Source organism: Cricetulus griseus, chromosome 5 (assembly GCF_003668045.3).
Source record: "Cricetulus griseus strain 17A/GY chromosome 5, alternate assembly CriGri-PICRH-1.0, whole genome shotgun sequence".
Lineage (NCBI taxonomy): Eukaryota > Metazoa > Chordata > Mammalia > Rodentia > Cricetidae > Cricetulus > Cricetulus griseus.
This window is the reverse complement of record NC_048598.1, coordinates 133763768-133781968: the sequence shown is the minus strand read 5'-3', so window position 1 is coordinate 133781968 and position 18201 is coordinate 133763768. Positions and strand designations below refer to the sequence as shown.

The 18201-nt window shown below is 37.6% G+C and overlaps 1 protein-coding gene across 2 annotated transcripts in view; it reads right to left on the bottom strand.

Annotated features, from left to right (window-relative positions):
- The window catches only part of Sos2 (SOS Ras/Rho guanine nucleotide exchange factor 2), a 93627-nt gene that overhangs the window by 22756 nt on the left and 52670 nt on the right, over positions 1-18201 (bottom strand). Inside the window, exons 8-14 of one of the 2 annotated variants that reach the window (XM_027418159.2) lie at positions 17887-17985; positions 14056-14180; positions 12820-13475; positions 11681-11762; positions 10278-10400; positions 4708-4811; positions 1416-1638 (exon numbers count right to left, since the gene is read on the bottom strand). In XM_027418159.2, the coding sequence (XP_027273960.1) occupies positions 1416-1638; positions 4708-4811; positions 10278-10400; positions 11681-11762; positions 12820-13475; positions 14056-14180; positions 17887-17985 (1412 nt within the window). Of the gene's footprint in view, positions 1-1415; positions 1639-4707; positions 4812-10277; positions 10401-11680; positions 11763-12819; positions 13476-14055; positions 14184-17886; positions 17986-18201 lie in introns of both variants that reach the window. The other variant, XM_027418158.2, reaches the window with a different exon arrangement.

Sequence of the window (18201 nt, the reverse complement as noted above, 5' to 3'; positions counted from 1 at the left end):
TATTCAGTACTATTTGCTTTGCTGCCTCAAGTAACAAGTTCCTTTATGCCTGCCTGTCAAAAAGCACAACACATACCTATTTTGAAGACTAACCGAATTCCACATTATTTAAAATATAGCATGGCATTCTTAATCAGATGTTTATAAACACTTGGTAGGACATTAAAGGGGAGATTCTGAATAACACAGCCAGGCAAACCACAGACACCAATTCTAATGAAATGGTTTATCTCTCGTTCTCTCCTACAGAGCACTAACGTTTATATAGTCTTGCTTTTTCCCAGTGCAATTATTAAGAAAAAAAAAAAGCTGCCGGGCTGGAGAGATGGGTCAACAGTTAAAAAGACTTTTTTTTTTCCTCCCCCCAGAGGACCCGGGTTCAATTCCCAGCACCCACATGGTGGCTTACACGTGTCTGTAACTCCAGTCCCAGGGGATCCAATACCCGAAGGCACCAGGCATGCAACGTGATGCAGACATCACCCAAATAAGCCACCCATGACAAAAAATTAATTAATAAAAAATCTCATGGGAGGGAGAGGATGGGATTGGTATGTAAAATAAGGTTGTTTCTAATTTAAATAAAATGTATTAAAAATATTTTTTAAAATCTCCTGATGAGGATAACTTCTCAGGATACATGTACTTTTTTGTTTGCTCTATTTTTTTTTTTTTCAGGCAAGGCCTCATGTAGCTCAGGTTGGCCCTAAACTTGCTATATGCTAAAGCTCACCTAGAACTCTGGATCATGCTGCTGTCGTCTACCTCATGACTGCTGGGATGACAGACTTACCCCATCAAACACACATGGATACCAAAAGAGGGGCTTCTGGATTCAGAAAGGCTATGAAGGAGTCATTGCAGGAGCTTATTTTTCAACAGGGAGCAGTTACCTACATGGTCTATAGTAGTCACTGGGTCTGGTTGTAATAAAGGAAAGACTCGAATCACTTAATACTATGCATTTGTCTGCCAAGAACCTCATATCCACCCTGACTGACTGCACTATCTCTACTAAAGCAATCTAGAATGCATCAGGAGGGGGCAGGAAGCCTTGGAAGCAGCTGCTATTCTGTGGAATTAGTCATCTTCTGGTCACTAACCTCTAATCTAGGCTTAATCACTACATTGTAAGAGCCTGCCTCAAAACAAAAACACCTCACCCAGAAGAACAAACAAGCCTTTTTTTTTTTTTTTTCCATTATTTATAGTGTGTGTGTTTCGGAGGGGGGCGGGTGTGGCAAGCACATGTGTGGAGGTCAGAGGACAACTTGGAGGGCCAGTTCTCTCCTTTCACTGGACTGGCTCAGAGCTATTCTTAAAACATCCATGAATAATTAGCAAAATATTCTGAAAACAGGCTAAGAAGTATACCCAATGTTCTTGAAATAAAGCAAGAAATGAATATTATTTACCTGTAGAGATCAGATTCCAAAAGTGTTAACTGACGTGCAATTTCTATTGGATGAAGGGTCATAAGATCAAATGTTTCAAACTGGCCTGGTCTACTTATATGCCACTCAATTGGTGGAGGTGGACTTTCAAAGGTAATATTATGGCTTATTCCATTTGCCTGAGCTTGCTTTTTCCTCTTGATGATTTTAGCAATGGACTCTACCCATTTCTTCATAGCTTTCCCTAGGGAAAAAAAACAAACAAACAGAAATGCCCTTTACTTGACACGCATACTTGACAAGCATAACTGCAAACAGCAAGATTAACTATCACCTGGCTTCAACAGCTACAAGATATTTTATCACTTTGTCCGTATTTAAATATATAATTTTAAAAACTCCAAAATAATCACAATACCACTGTTACATATAAAAACTGATTCCCTCCACCGCCAACACCTTTTTTTCAAACTGATTTCCACCATGTAATACAAACACAGGCCTCAAACTCTCAAGCCTTGGGCCTCATTTCCTCAATGCTGATATTATAGACATGTGCCTCCACATCCAGCAAAGTGGTATCTTAGTATCCTCAAATATTTTGCTAGTATTCAAATTTAACTTTCAAATGTTTTCATATAGTTGACTTGTTTTTAAAACGACATGAGGGGCTGCAGATATGGTTCATTAGTTAAGAGTACTAGTTGATCTTCCAGAAGGCCTAGGTTCAGTACCAAGCACTAATGACAGGCTGTAATTCCAATTCCAGGGGATCCAATGCACTCTTCTTACCTCCATGGTACACAAAATAAGTGTAGGCAAAACATCCATGCACACAAACAAATAAAATTTTATAAAGGATACAAGCATGACATTAAGTCAATATATCATTTTCTTTAACATACAAGTTCCCCTTTTATCACTCAAAATGCTTGTAATTTATTTTCTGAAGAAACTGAATTACTTATCTTGTGCTATTTGTTCTATGGATCTTTCCAAGTTTGCATTTTTGCATTTTCAATCTATGGCATGCACATTTGCCATGTTTACCCTCTAGATTTTCTTAAAACCAGAGATATAGACACTTAGTCTTATATGTCTTGTTTTCTTTCTTTTTTGTATTTATGAGTGTTCATGTGTGTGTGTGTCTATATCTGTGTACATGTGTATCTTTGTGTGTATCTCTCTGTGTGTATGTCTGTGTATCTGTGTGTGTATGTGTATGTGTGTGTATGTGTGTGTGCATGTGTATCTGTGTGTGTGTGTGTGTGTGTGTGTGTGTGTTTGTATACAATCCTTGGAGACTAGAAGAGGATGTTCGCTTCCCTGGAACTAGCTATAGGCAGTTATGAGCCATATTACAGGTCCTTTGCAAGGGCAATAAGCACCCTTAACCAATGAGCCCATCTCTCTATCCCCTAGATTATTTTATTAGCAGTGTAGACTGGTGATATATCATTACTTCTTTAATTATTAGGTGAACTACTTCAATTAAAAAATGAACTTTCTCTCATGAAATATTTGGTTATTATGAGGTATAATTTGTAAAGGAAAAGAATGTAGGACATTAACACACACACACACTCTAAATAAATAAATCTAATGTACACATTTTAAAGCTTATATTATATTCACTTTACTGTTCTCATTAATAGTTTTGATACACTTTATTTCCACCATACAGAAGGTGAAAGAGGAACATGAGCCCAGAATCATCCTTGCCTACATGAATGAGTTCAAATCTAGCCTGAGATACTGAGACCCTTTCTAAAAATATAAAATGAGGGTGTGGAGAGATGCTCAGCAGTTAAGAGCACTGGCTGCTGTTGCAGATGACACAGGTCCACTTCTCAGCCCACATGGTGGCTCATGACTGTAAGTTCAGTTCCAGAGTTCCAGTGCACTCTTGTGGCCAACACAGGTACCAGGAATGAATGTGATCCTCAGACACACATGCAGGCAAAATCACCCATACACATAAAATTTTTAAAAATTAAATGAATAAAAATAAAATTTAAACTTAATTCAGTATTATGAACAATTTTAAGATACAAATACACAATAAAATTATCTTTGACATCTCAAAGTTAGGACAAAGGAGAATGCATTCTCTACTTTAAATAATATTTCCCTTAAAGAACAAGTAAGCTCTTAGCTTCCTGGCTGCTATGAGGTGAACAGCTTCATCTCTTACACCCTCTGATTCATTATTTTTTCCAATCACAGCCCCGAATGATAGAGTCAAATGAGCGCAGACTGAGCCCTTGGAAGCTGTGAGGGGAAACATTTGTTTCCTGCTTTTTTTTTATTTTATTTTTTTGAAAAGAAGAGCAAGCCTGACATGATGAAAGCTAGGCTTGCTATATTGGTTTTAGGTAATGTCTTATACTGTGTGTTTATTTAATAATACACATTTTGGTAATATCTATATTTTTAACTATCAAGTCCTGGAGTTTCATTTCATAGGCTGAAATTCTGAAATGTTAAGCAGGAAAGTCTTATCTTTCCAGTGCAGAAGGGATTTCCTGCAATACTTTTCCAGAAGAAGTACTATTTTTTCAATGTAAAGGTCCAAAATTAAAGATTAAGATTAAGAAGAATAGGAGGAAAAATTAATCATATTCTTACTTAGTTAAAGGAATGGAACCTTGAGGTGGCATAAAATGTTAAATTCTTTTTTTTTTTTTTTTTTTTTTTTGGTTTTTCAAGTCAGGGTTTCTGTGTAGCTTGTAGGCTAGGCTGGCCTCGAACTCAAAGAGATCTGCCTGCCTCTGGTTCCCAAGTGTTGGGATTAAAGGTGTGTGCCACCACTGCCCAGCCTAAATGCTAAATTCTTAAGAGAGAGAGAGAGAGAGAGAGAGAGAGAAACACCATGAGTATTCAAGTGTTCACAGAGGCCAGATGAGGGCATCAGATAGCATGGAGTTGGGGTTTAGGCAACAATTAGCAGCATGATGGATGGTGAGAATAGGACTTTCGTCCTCTGAAACAGCAGCAAGCTAGCCCCCGAATATCTTAAATGTATTTGTAGAGTCTTTGACTTCTTTAAAAGACGTATTCTCAAAAACTTGAAAAGGTGAGGGGGTTGCTGAGTGCTCTGCTACTCAACCGGCCTGCTACTCAGTGAGAATCTCCAACCCTGATGGAATGCAGAAGCAGAAGACATCAAACACCTGGGAAGGCAAGGTTCATGACCTCAGAGCAGATGGCAGTTATCTAAGTATTATTTCAGTTTCTAAATGTGAATAACTAGTTTATTTTTAGAGAAACTCATGTATGACACAGGATTCAATCAAGCCTTTCAATAATATACCTCTTACACTTGAAATGAAGGATTCTAGTCTTTCAAGCAATTCCAGGTCTCTTTCAAAGTCATAAAAATGATGTTCAACCCAGTGGCGAAAGACATTTAAGATCCTGATGAAATGGAAAGAAACATTTAGTGAAACCAAGTGTTCAGTCAAACTTCTTTCGCTTCTCTATTGATGTAGTGAATTCCATATGCAAAGACAGTACAACACTTAAACCTCTAATCTATACTCAACACTACACATGCTTTAAAAACATAGTAAGAAAGGGCTGTTTTCAGACTCTGCACTAAACTGATACACTAAAGATGTTTTCAACTATAAAACCTCATTTCTGTGCTTTATTAGCCATTCACATTAAGAAAAGGACATTTTCTTTATTCCTATATAAAAAAGTCATGCTCCATAGCAAAAAATATATTTTTAGTTCTTCAACAGAACGTGTGTGTGTGTGCGCGCGTGTGTGTGTGTGTGTGTGTGTGTGTGTGTGTGTGTGTGTGTGGTCTGCTCACGCAGGCAGAAGTCAACATTATGTGTCTTCTTCAATCACTCTTCTACATCATCATTATTGATGCCATTGCTGCATCCATCATCATTATCATCATCATCATCATCACCGTCATGGTCATTGTCATCATCATTGTCTCTCACTGGACCTGGAGCTCAGCATTGAGCTAGGCTAGCTGGTCAGCATGCTCCCAGGATCCTCCTGTCTCTACCTCCTGGGATAGGATTATAGGCTCACACTATCATCCTTAGATTGTTACATGGGTGCTGGCGATTGAACCCAGGTCCTCACATTTGCATGACAAGTACTTTATGGACTTAACTTTTCCCCAGCCCCCTGAAAATAATTTTTGAAACATAAATTTTCATGCATTTTCACATAAAATTGGAAAACTATCATCTAGTGTATTTGATTTTGAATTCAACTGCTATCATTTCTTTGTAAGCTACAAATAACTCCATAATCTTGTAATTTATTTCCAAAGAAAAAAGCACTACTTTGGACAGAGCATTTGTTTTATAAAATCACAAAATGATTACTTATGACATAGCAAGTACACAGATTTATCATCTATACAGATGCAATTTTCCACTCACGACCACAGACATATTGTAATATAAGTTAGTTGCATTAGCATTTTTTGTTTCATTACTTCAGAAAATGACTATTTCCAGTTAGGTCCCATTCTTCCCTCACAGCAGGATGAGAGAATACAGTTAACTTTCCATGTGTGTCATTCTGTTTGTGTTAAATAACCTCACATTACTGAGGGGTTGGTTAGTGCAGCAGCTTAGGAATGCATCAATTCAATGCTGAGATCGATTCAAATAGTTCCATTTCCTCCAGCACAATACAATCCTAAAGTTGCTATATGAAAGAAGAAAGTCTCCTCACCAGATTTTATCAAAACTCAGTTTCAGCTTATCAAAACATCAGTAAGAAAACTAATGGGTTAGTCACAAAGAGGAAGAAAATACTTGCAAAATATTTTTTTCCTGACAAAATGCAGCAGACTGCAACCTTCTCAGTACACCCTCTCTACCTCAGTTAAAAACAAAAAATCAACAACTCAGTAAAACAGGCAAGAAGTTCTAAACAGCTTCTGTACTATTCAAGTATGAATAATCAGTAAGAAACAAGAAGTTCTTATCATGAATCACTAAGGGAAACAAGCCACAGTGGGAAACTATACACTCAGAAACACAGTTAAGGCATAAAACAGACACTTCCACAAAGGGACACGGGAACTCACAATCTTCCTGACAATACTAAGAAAAGTTTTGACAATTTCTTTTATAACTGAACATATACCTAAAACTAGTTATTCTGCATCATTCTTCTACACTAAGTCAAAGAGATAAGATTCACAATAAGACTTATGATCAAGTTCTTAGGAGCTTTTGTCATAATAAAGATTATTTGTCTTCCCACAGGAAAAATAAATGAACAAATCAGTACATTCACGCAATGATACACTATCATCCCAATAAAATTTAAAACTACTGATACAAGTAACATGAATCAATCTCAAAAGCATTTTAAATGAAAGAAGACTGAAATGAAAATTATAAAGACCCACTTAAATGTAATTATTAAAAAGATAAAAATAGTCTATGAAGGGAGAAATAGTACCTTTGCACATGGAACACAATTCTATTAGAAGGACACAAAGGATCTTTCTGAGGTACAGTAAAAAGATGTGGGTGTCCTAGAGTTAGATCTTGGACCCAGTGCCAGTGGCCTTATATATTATAAGTCACACCATTGTCACCTATTCTAAGGGAGTCTAGTTCAGTCTTATGCAGATTCCCCATTTGTCAGACCAGAGTCAGTGATCTTCTCACTAACTCTAATGCACAAACTGACTTAGTAGAGCCTATTCTATTTGGAGAGATACCTTGCTAAGTCTAGACACAGGGGTGTGGTGGGGTGGAGAGGTGCCTTGGTACTGCCTCAATGAGATGATGGGACAGACCTAGTAGACTTCTTAGGGGAGGCCTTATTCTCTTCCAGGAGCAGATGGGAGGTGGGAGGGGGAGTAGGGGGAGCTGGAGGAGAGGAGGGAGGGAAGACCGGGATGTAAAAAGATAAATAAATAGATAAATAATAATTTTTGAAAGGATGTATGTGTCTTGCTGGGCTTGGTAAGGTACACCTTTAATCCCAGCACTCAGGAGGGGAAGGCAGGCAGATCTCTGAATTTGAGGCCAGCCTGGTCTACAGAGTGAGCTCTAGGACAGCCAGAGCTACACAGAGAAACCTTGTCTCAAAAAAGATCTATGTGTCTATTAAAATTCAAAGTACACTTAAGATGTATGTGTTTAGAATAAACAAATAAGTATTGAACTATTAATGATATGCAAGTCGGGCCAGGCAGTAGTGGTGCACACCTTTAATTCCAGCACTTGGGAGGCAGGTGGATCTCTATGAGTTCAAGGCCAGCCTGGTCTACAGAGCAACTTCCAGGACAGGTTCCAAAGCTACAAAGAGAAACCTTGTCTCGAAAAAACAAAAAACAAAACAAAACCAAAAAAAAAAACAAACAAACAAAAAAGATATATGTAAGTCAAAGTATTTAAAAAATACGTACCTAAAAATATATCTAAAAAATTAGGTGAGCAATGGAATTGACAGTTATAAATGTGTGGGATATAAATAAGTACAGTAAAATATGGACACCAGATCTCCATGGTTATATGGATGGTCACTATAAAATTCTCCAAATTTGCTGTATATTTAAAAAGTCAGAAAGATGTGGAAAAAGTACCTATCATTTTGCCGCAAAGCCTTCATTGCTCACAGAATGGGTCTGACGGTTTGTATTTCAAGCCTCTTGACTCATACACGTAATCTTACTTCACTATCTTTGTCCACTAACATCAATTCCCATCACTACTTCTTCTGCACAACATTTTCAAGTTTGCCTTTGTCTGTACTATTTCCCATTTTCCTCAATGTGTACAATCACCTTTGTGTATCTAAATCCTACACATTCTCCCAGGATAATATTAAATTTTACCTCGTTTAAGATGTCTTCCCTAACTTCTCCAACCTCATCTCAACTAGTTTTGAATATTTATTTATTTTGCTGAGATTGGACCTAAGGCCTTAAGCATGTTAAGCAAACATTCTTCCACTAAACATTGTGCCTGATGGGGGATTTCCTTCTGTATATATGTTTCTCTTATTGGTTGATGAATAAGAGACACCATGCTGCCTAAGGAGTAACTTGCTGGATTATGGGTAAGGCACAGCCTCCTGGCAACACACGTTAATAGAAATGGGTTAATAATTAAGACAGAGCTAGTCAATAAGAAGCCCTAGCAATCAGCCAACAATTTAATAATAATATAGTGTCCATGTGTTTATTTGGAGCAAAGCAGCTGTGGGACCAGGTGGGACAGAAACCTCCATCTTCAGTTCCCAGCCATGTCTTCAGATTTTATTTGAGAAGGGGGTCTTACTTTATTGCCTAGAACGGTCTTGAACCTGCTATGTAGCCCAAACCAACCTTGACCTTGTGATCTCCCTAACTCGGCTCTTTTTTATGAGCACCTGGGATTACAGGCCTGTGATACCAGGCCCTGCCAGTCCTGAAATTATAATATATAAAGGTATATTTTGTAAGACACTGAAACATTCTAAGTAGAATGACATGTAATTTCCATATATCCCTTTTCACCAGTAGAATCACAGAGTCATGGTACCATAAGAGTATAGCAGTCAGTTATTCTTGTACTTGGTATAAGTATAAAAGCAAAATCACAAAATTCAACATGAATGAGTCAAAAATCATTTTCTTCCTCCAAATAGCAATTTCATAAATGTATGCCCCATATAAAAAGTTAATTTGACTGTATATTAGAACAAATACATTACAGCTCTTAGAGAAAATTTAATTACTTCTCTATTTTCAATTGGTAAATAAGTTCAACCAATATAAGGAAAGCCATGTCAGGAGTAGACAGCTATCAGCACCATCATTAACTGATACTGCATTTATTTGTGGTAATTATTGTAGAAAATAAATAATTAACAAACTCAGATCCAGAGCTGCAATTTATTGATCAACAGCAACTAAGGACATGGTGTTTGTAGAGAAAAGGGTTATAAACATACAATTAATCTGTTAACTTGGTTTACAGTGGAAAGAAGTAGATACTTTGGCTCTCATTTGGGATATAGGGATTAGTCAAAGGAATTTCAAATTCTCAATACTTAGTAGAAAACATGCTGGCTAAGGAAGTCAGGTATGGGTTTTAACCCTATCTTCCCACTCTCTTTATATAAACTATTTCAAATTACTTTATCTTGCTCAATTTTAATTTCCTTATATATGTAGTACACATAAATTATGTAACATCCCTAGCACTACAAAAAATGGTTTTGCAAGGATAATATAGAGAAGATAAAGCACTAATGGGTAATGACAGGAAGTATCTAGCAACTTACAGCTACTGTAATTAAATATACTTTCACTATTATGAAGATTCCTTAAAGTACCAGATGTCTATATATTTTGGAGGAAAAGAGCTACAATTGTGAAAGCATTCACAATTACTATATTAGCATAGTGAGATGTGGAAAAAAATGGGGAAAGAAGTCCAGAGTAGGCAAGTTCATATGTGGCTATCTATAATCCCAGCAGATTGTCCTGTCAGAGAGACATCAAAGAATCCTTGGGAAAGATGGCTAGCTACACTAGCTTGTCCCAATAAATAAATAGATAGCAATCAAGAAAGACACACTGGATATCAACTTTGGGACTCCACATACACATGTGAACATGCATACACACAGGAATGCATACCACAAATACAGACAAAATAAAAAGAACAAATAGGTGTCTCAGTATATAAACAATCTACTACATGACATACACAGATGATACAAATGATGTGATATATTTAAATAATTAAATCACATTAGGGTTATTTATCTAAAAATGATCTTTACAGAGAAAGAAGTAAGGAGACTTAGCTGACAGAAGGATTTGAATTAAGAGCTAAGAACTTGTATATCAACTACACAGTAAAATATTTTAAAACTGTGACTTTCGGGTCAAACCTGAGTTGCACAGGCTGGACATATTCCTTGCGAAATCTTTTCAGATCTGCACTGATTGGTTGCTCGCCTTTCTCTAGTGCCAATTTGTCTGCCTCAGTAGGTTCTGGTTCAGGAATTTCAAACCTAAGAATAAAATCAAAGGAAGAGATATTTGTTCATATGTTATGAAAGAGACTTTGGATACATCAGGGAAAAGGGTTTGGCTAAGCAATCCATTTTCTATCATTACGTAAAATCACAATGGCTGTTTCCTCTCCTTAAGAAACTAGGCACATAAGAAAACAGTCTTTGGCTATTTTTTTAGAGTTTATTTGCATTATTATTTGTACATGCCTCTGTGTGTGTGTGTGTGTGTGTGTGTGTGTGTGTGTGTGTGTGTGTGTGTGTGTGTTGTGTGTGAATGTGTGCATGAGGGAATGTGTGTTTGTAGGTACCCATGGAGGCCAGAGCCATTGGAGTTGGAGTTATAGGCTACATGGGTGCTGGGAACCAAACTTGGGTCCTCAGGAAGAGCAGTTACTGCTCTTAACCCCTGAGTCATCTTTCTAGTTCCTGCATTCTTTTTCTTGTTTTAAAAAGCTTTATAGGCCCAGTAGTGGTGGCACATGCCTTTTATCCCAGCACTCAGGAGGCAGAGGCAGGTGGATATCTGTGAGTTCGAGCCAGCCTGGTCTACAGAGTGAGAGTTCCAGAACAGGCTCCAAAGCAGCAACACAGAGAAACCCTGTCTCAAAAAACAAAGACAAAACGAAAAAGCTTTATAGATAGCATTAATCAGTACAGAAAGACCAACATTTTATATTTTCAACTACAAAGCATTTAAAATGCTACTTAAAAATATAGTAAAAATTCCAGCTCCAATTTTAGTATTTAGAAATTAGCAATATAGGAATTGTTAATTTTTAGGCTCAATAATACATGATTTTTAAAAATAAGAAATAGTGTCTTTTAGAGATACTAAAGTCTTTTGTATAGAATCCACTCAAAATAATCCTGGGGCTAAGATGATTAAGTCTGTAAGAAATATGAGCTAGGTCAGTGTTACTGAAGCTGGATGATGGAGAGAAGGGCCTAGTATATTCTTCTATCTATCCTTGTATATATTTTGAAATTTTTCATAACACGTTTATTGCAAAGTAAAAGGTAAAAAAAATCTTTAAGGAACAAAATAAACTTTACTAAAATACAGTTTTTATCATTTAAGCTTGTTTTTCCTGGTTCCCACTTAAAAGCCTATCGCATGCTCAAGAGAGCCCTTACTGGCAGAGGCTGAGTAAGCTTGTTGAAGAGAACTGTAGTGTTGCTGGTGTAACACCAAGTGAGTTGTGTTCAAGAACTATCGAGTATGACTAGGACCTTTGCAAAGTACAAAATGTTAACATAGTGAAATATGTCTTTCTTACCGCTCTATCAGCAAGCTTAGCAATTCCTGTGGTTTACAAAATGAGCGATATGTAGTAAGAAAAGTACGAACAAAATTGGGATCTGAAAGAGCAAAGAATAATTTCATGTTTAATTTATCCATTTTAATTAACTCAAAGTACCACGTTTTCCTTTCTAGTTTAACTTTGGATCCTCCTAGTGTAGCTTTTTTCCTGACAGATGTAGTCTCAACCTCTCTCTCCCTCTCCCTCCCTCCCTCCCTATAGAGACAAGAGCTCATGTAGCTCAGGCTGGCTTTAAAAACGCACTATGAAGCTGAGGATGAACTCCTTATCTTCCTGTCTCTACTTCTCAAGTGACTGGCCTAAATCATTCCTTTCTCTTTTTTTTTCCCCATTTTTTTTATTTAAATTAGAAATGAGATTGTTTTACATGTCAATCCCAGTTCCATCTCCCTCTCCTCCTCCTCTGCTCCTCATTAACACCCTACCCATCCCATACCCTTTCTGCTCCCCAGGGAGGATGAGGCCTTTCATAGGGGGTATTCAGAGTCTGTCATATCCTTTGGGATAGGGCCTAGGCCCTCCCCTGTGTGTCTTGGCTAAGGGAGTTTCCCTCCATGTGGGATGGGCTCCCAAAGTCCATTCCTATGCTAGGGATAAGTACTGATCTACTACAAGAGGCCCCATAGATTTTCAAGGCCTCCTCACTGACACCCACATTCATGGGGTCTGCATCAGTCCTATGCTGGTTTCCAAGCTATCAGTCTTGGAACCATGAGCTCCCCCTTGTTCAGGTCAGCTGTTTCTGTGGGTTTCACCAGCCTGGTCTTGACTCCTCTGCTCATCACTCCTCCCTCTCTGCAACTGGATTCCAGTTCAGTTCAGTGTTTAGCTGTGGGTGTCTGCTTCTACCTAAACCATTTCTTGATAAATAAGAATAAGGATTATTTTCAATCTTAATTTTATAAATATTTTATGAGCACTTATTAGTCACTGAAATTAATGACATACTTTAGAAACACTTAATGAATTATCTAGTCCTTCTGATTTTTCATTATTTTTATTGGGGTGGCACTCCATTTGCACCCATCAACTCTGGCTTGGTTTTTTCTGCATCAGTCCCAGACCCTAGGAAAGCACTTGCTAGTTTCACATACCTGCATACATATGATATGTCAGCCTCTCAATTAATTTCACCACAGTCCCTCCTTTAATAATGGGGATTCCACTTCTACTCTGTAAGTTGTCTTCAAAAACAATGTTTTCCTCCGAGTCTTTTACCACAAAGCGGTATACATCTGGACTTGGCAACCTCAGTGGCTGCTCATTTTCTTCTTTCAACAGTACAGAATCCAGCATTCTATCTAGAGTACTTCGGTAGTGAAGGGAAATAAGGGCTGCCATCCAATTATTCTTCTCTTCAGCTGACTTGGCAACAAATATTACACTGTTTTCATCTTTGGATACTAATTCAAAAGCATGTTTGTATTCACAAGTATCTTCTTTATCACAGATTTGAATTTTCCTCATGACAAACTTCTCTTTTAATCTGTATTCTGCACTACTATAACCTGGAAGTCGGGTCTGGCAATGATTAGGTTTACAGCTGATCATCAAGCCATCAAAGAGAAAAATATGCCGCTCATGTTTAGCACCAATTCTGGTCAATGGCCCTTCCATTATGAACTCGTTACAACACTGTCCAATATCTTTGCCTTCCCACCCATCTATGTTTTTCTGAATTTCATTCATTTTTTTGATAGCCAGGTGCTTGCTTCTTAATTGACGATTGTAAAACAGGCAAACAGAATCCCTAAAAAAAAAAGAAAGAAAGAAAGAAAGAAAGAAAGAAAGAAAGAAAGAAAGAGAAAAGAAAAAAAAGCAAGGTAAATTTGTCTTATTCAATTATAATGATTATGTAATACCAAATCAAATAACAAAAGTAATAAGCTGAGTTGAGAGGTATAGTTCAATGACTGAGTACATGCTTAGCATGTAGAAATTCCTGAGTTTAAAGACTGAGCATTCAAAAGCTACATAACTAAATATTAAACTATATTACTAACAATTATGTTCTTCTAGCCCTGACCCTGAATGCCAAAGATTCCAGATCACTACTGTCAAAGTACTACATTCCTAGAGCCATAAGAATTAAAATTATAGGGGAAAATCTCACATTGTTTGCATAAAATATAAAATTTCATTAAATATATATTTAAATTAATAAATACATCCTACAATATAACAATGGCAATTTAGTAATTATCTGACTAAAAAAGGATGAGCATAATTTTTAAGCATGCAGCATCATCCTAAACCACACTTGAGAGAAGCGGGTATCACATACAATGAAGGAAGCATAGATATTCATATTTGGAACAGTCTCCAATTACCCTGGTCGGCGTCTAGGTGAATGCTGCTTGTAAATTCGGTCCATGCTGCCTTGGAGATTCATGAGGGCAGTGATAGCCTGATTCAAACATTCTTTGTCTTCCTGTTCTTCACTACGTGCTTTCAGCTGCTAAGGGGGGGGGAAAGGTAAAATTACATTGCTTTGTTCTACTCTCAACTTCCTTGTAGTTAAAGCAGCAACAAATGTTTAAGCCTTAAATGCATTTAATGCAGTGGTTTGAATATGCAATGTCTCCCATAAGAGACACTGCACACTTAGTTCGGGCTGGCAGCAGTTTGGGAAAGACTGTGGAACCACGGGAGTGGAGCTTCCCACTGGGTCACACCCTCAGGTCTGCAGCCTGTCCTCATATCCTGTCCTCTGGCTCCTGACAGAGGATGCTGTCATGCTCTCCCTGTCACCATGGACTACACCCTTCAACTGTAAACCAGAGTAACCCCTTTCTCACTCATGTTGCTTCTTGTCACAGTAAATAGACTAACACAGTTAATACAGACAGCTATAACTTTGTATAATTATATACAACATCTGACCCCTTAAAACCAACCCTCTTCTTAACAAATATAATGAAGATATAAAGTATTGTCAGCATAACAATCAAAGAAGAAGAAACTGTGAAAATGATCCAGACACTTTTCATCATACAAAACAATTTAAAGTATTTAAAGCATGAGGTTTAAAAGTTACTTTTAGGCCAGCAAGATGGCTCTGTAGCTAAAGTGCTTGCTGCATAAATCTGATGACTTGAGTTCAAATACCAGAACCCACTTAAAGGTAGAAGGAGAGAAGCAACTCCACAAAGCTTGTCCTCTGCCCTGCCCATGTGCTCCACGGCACCCAGGCCCCACCTCAACACGATGCACACATGACAGAAAGATTTTTTTTAAGTTATATTTATTCACTAATATGAAGACAGAAAGTAAGATAAACTCCTAAAATTATTACATACTCTAACAGTTAAATACTTAAGTTCTGGCAATTTCAAAAAGTTTACATATATTTGTTATACAATAGAATGAGATAAATTTTAACACTTCAATGTGTCATAAGCTGTGTGTAAGTAAGTACTATAAAGGGTTTTATTGGTACACTTTTGATATTTAAATTATTATATGAGTATGGGTGCTTTGTTTACACAGAGGCCAAAAGGGGGCATCAGATCCCCTGGAACTAGTCGCAGATGGATGTGAGCCATCAAGGGGGTACTGGCAATTGAAACACATCCTCTGCAAGAGGCATTTTTCTTTTTTGTTTTTTCCAAACAGGGTTTCTTTGTGCAGCCCTGGCTATCCTGGAACTCACTCTGTAGACCAGGCTGGCCTCAAACTCACAAAAATCTGCCTGCCTCTGCCTCCTGAGTGCTTGGATTAAAGGCATAAGCCACCACCGCCCAGGGCAAGAGGATTTTATTACATGCCAATATTTTAAACTTTTCTGATAGAGATTCAAATATTATATAGATATTATATGGAAATTATACATATATAAACATATATTTAAGCAACAACTACAAGAAAATCTTCACTTGGAAAAATTTAAACATTCAAGTTTATTTCACAATCTTAAACCAGAAAATCTGTGATAAGATTTAGATTTCCTTCATATTTCAAGGTGTTCAAAGGTCACTGTGTGACTGCTGCTATAGATCTGGCCCAGCACCATTCATTTTTGTCCTATAAACTATCCCCACTTGAAACACAGATATCGGATTTTCCAAAGATACCTAGAAATGTCTTGCCACCCAAAGATTAACAATGAAAATAATTAAAATGACTATATTAAATATTAAATACCTCTCCTCTCTTCTCTTCACCTCTCCCCTCCCCCCTCCCCTCCCCTCCCCTCCCCTCCTCTCCTCTCCTCTCCAACACAGACACCTACATAGCTGCAGTTCAGCAAATGCTGCACACCATGGTAACTGATGAATACAGGTGCAAGGTGTTCACCTGGGTTCCAGGGTAAAAGGTAAAGATTATTTCCTAAAGAAACTTAATATTGACCAATCTTTACTAATGAATCTCATTAAGTTACATATCTTAATATTAAACTTTATATACCTCTTGAAGAGAATTTTTATTTTCTTGATAAATTTCAAGGAAATGTCCAAGAACTAAAGGAATAGTATTTGATTGGCACACACCTTTAATTCCAGCACTCGGGAGACAGGCGGGGGATCTCTGTGAGTTCGAGGCCAGCCTGGTCTACGGAGTTAGTTCCAGGACAGCCAGGGCTACACAAAGTAACCCTGTCTCAAAAAAGAAAAAAACTGAAAAAGTTAGTCTCAATAGTCCTATCATTACTTTACAGTTGTCCTAACTGTAAAGTTTGCTAACATTTTAAAGTCCTTATTTCCACCCTGGCTGGATGACTGCAAGGATACCTTTATTGCTGATATGCATCTGAGAGCAAGATGACTGGAGGCCACTTCTGTTACAATTAATCACTAAAGTCCCCTTAGCCACTGTGACTAAGACCAGGGACCAGTCAGAAAATTAAAACAGAATCATTGTTTATGCTACCTATATAGAACTTGCTGTTAATCTTTGCCCTTCGATGGCTAAGGCAGGAGGATCAGGAATTCAAGGATATCCTCAGCTACACAATGAGTTCAGGCCAGCCTGTACATGAGATCCTGTCTCAAAAAGAGAAAACCAATTTACTTTGATTTATTTTTCCTCCCTCTCTCCCTCCCTGTCTCCCTCTTACGCACACATATACCCAATTATGTACTCTTGGTATACTTCTTAAGGACTTAAAAATGATTTTTTCCAGGCTAGAGAGATGGCTCAGACATTAAAAGGACTTGCTGTTCTTGAAGAAGACCTGCCTATGACCATCTGTAACTCCAGTTCCAGGGACCTGATACCTTTTTCTGGCCTCCCCAGCACAAGGCATACAGGTGGGATGCATGCATACATGCAAGAAAAACACTTATAAAACAAAAATAAAAAATGATTTTCTTAATAAGATATTACTAGATGAAATTTTGAACATTATAGATCATGTATGATAGGCCAGCATTCCCACCGGCAGAAATAACTGTACTATGCAGGTTCAAAACAAAAGAGAGGACATGAAAAGAGGAGAGGGGAGTGTTGGGAATGTCTGAGGAGAATGGAAGGGGAAGGAGGTGTGAATTTAATCAAGATACACTGTTCACATATATGAAATGATCACATAATAAAAGATATTCTGGGGCTGGAGAGATGGCTCAGAGGTTAAGAGCATTGACTTCTCTTCCAAAGGTCCTGAGTTCAATTCCCAGCAACTACATGGTGGCTCACAACCATCCATTATGAGATCTTGCGCCCTCTTCTGGTGTGCAGATATACATGGAAGCAGGATGTTGTATACAGAATAAAAAAAAGATTTTCTGTAATAATTCTAAAATTAAAACTAATTTTTTCTAAGATTGGTACTATGGATCTCCAAAAGTTAATTTAAAAAAGCAAATACTCTCCCATTAAGGTTAAAAATCTGAGAGTCTATGTTACACAAAAACGAGTTTCTTTATATCTTTGAACACACGAAAACAATGTAACAAGGGATAAAATCCATAGGATTTTCTCTAAGATCCTTGAATAGAAGTTGGAAATGTTAGTATGTATCCTTCTGGGCTCTTGTGTTGGTTGACCAGCCTGAGGCTTCATATGACAGGCGCTGGAGAATTCTACCATTGGGCTCTAGCCCTAGCCCTAGGACACTACATTATTATAAGTAAGAAAGTATTAAGAATAACATAATCAGATCAAAAAATAGGTTTTAGGCTTTATAAATCTAGTGAGTTTGTTGCAAGAAGCTTTTGCCTTACCTTTAATAATTCAAAGTAATGCCAGCAATGATACACGGGCACCAGCATGAGACGTGGGAGGACATAGCGAACGGCCTCCTTAAAGCCTTCAGCAATGGACTGCAAAGTAAAGACACAGCATATCTCTGAGAGCAGGGACACAGCAGCCGTGCCTTAGGGAGGCAGCTTTTAAAATACAAGATACAGATGTATGGAGCTGACCATAGTAAGTGCATCCTAGTGAAATTGAAGCGCAAAATCAAGTTTTCCCCTCCCTACCCCCTGCCCATTACTGATAAATACACATATTTCTGCATCTGTTAGATGGCAAAGTAA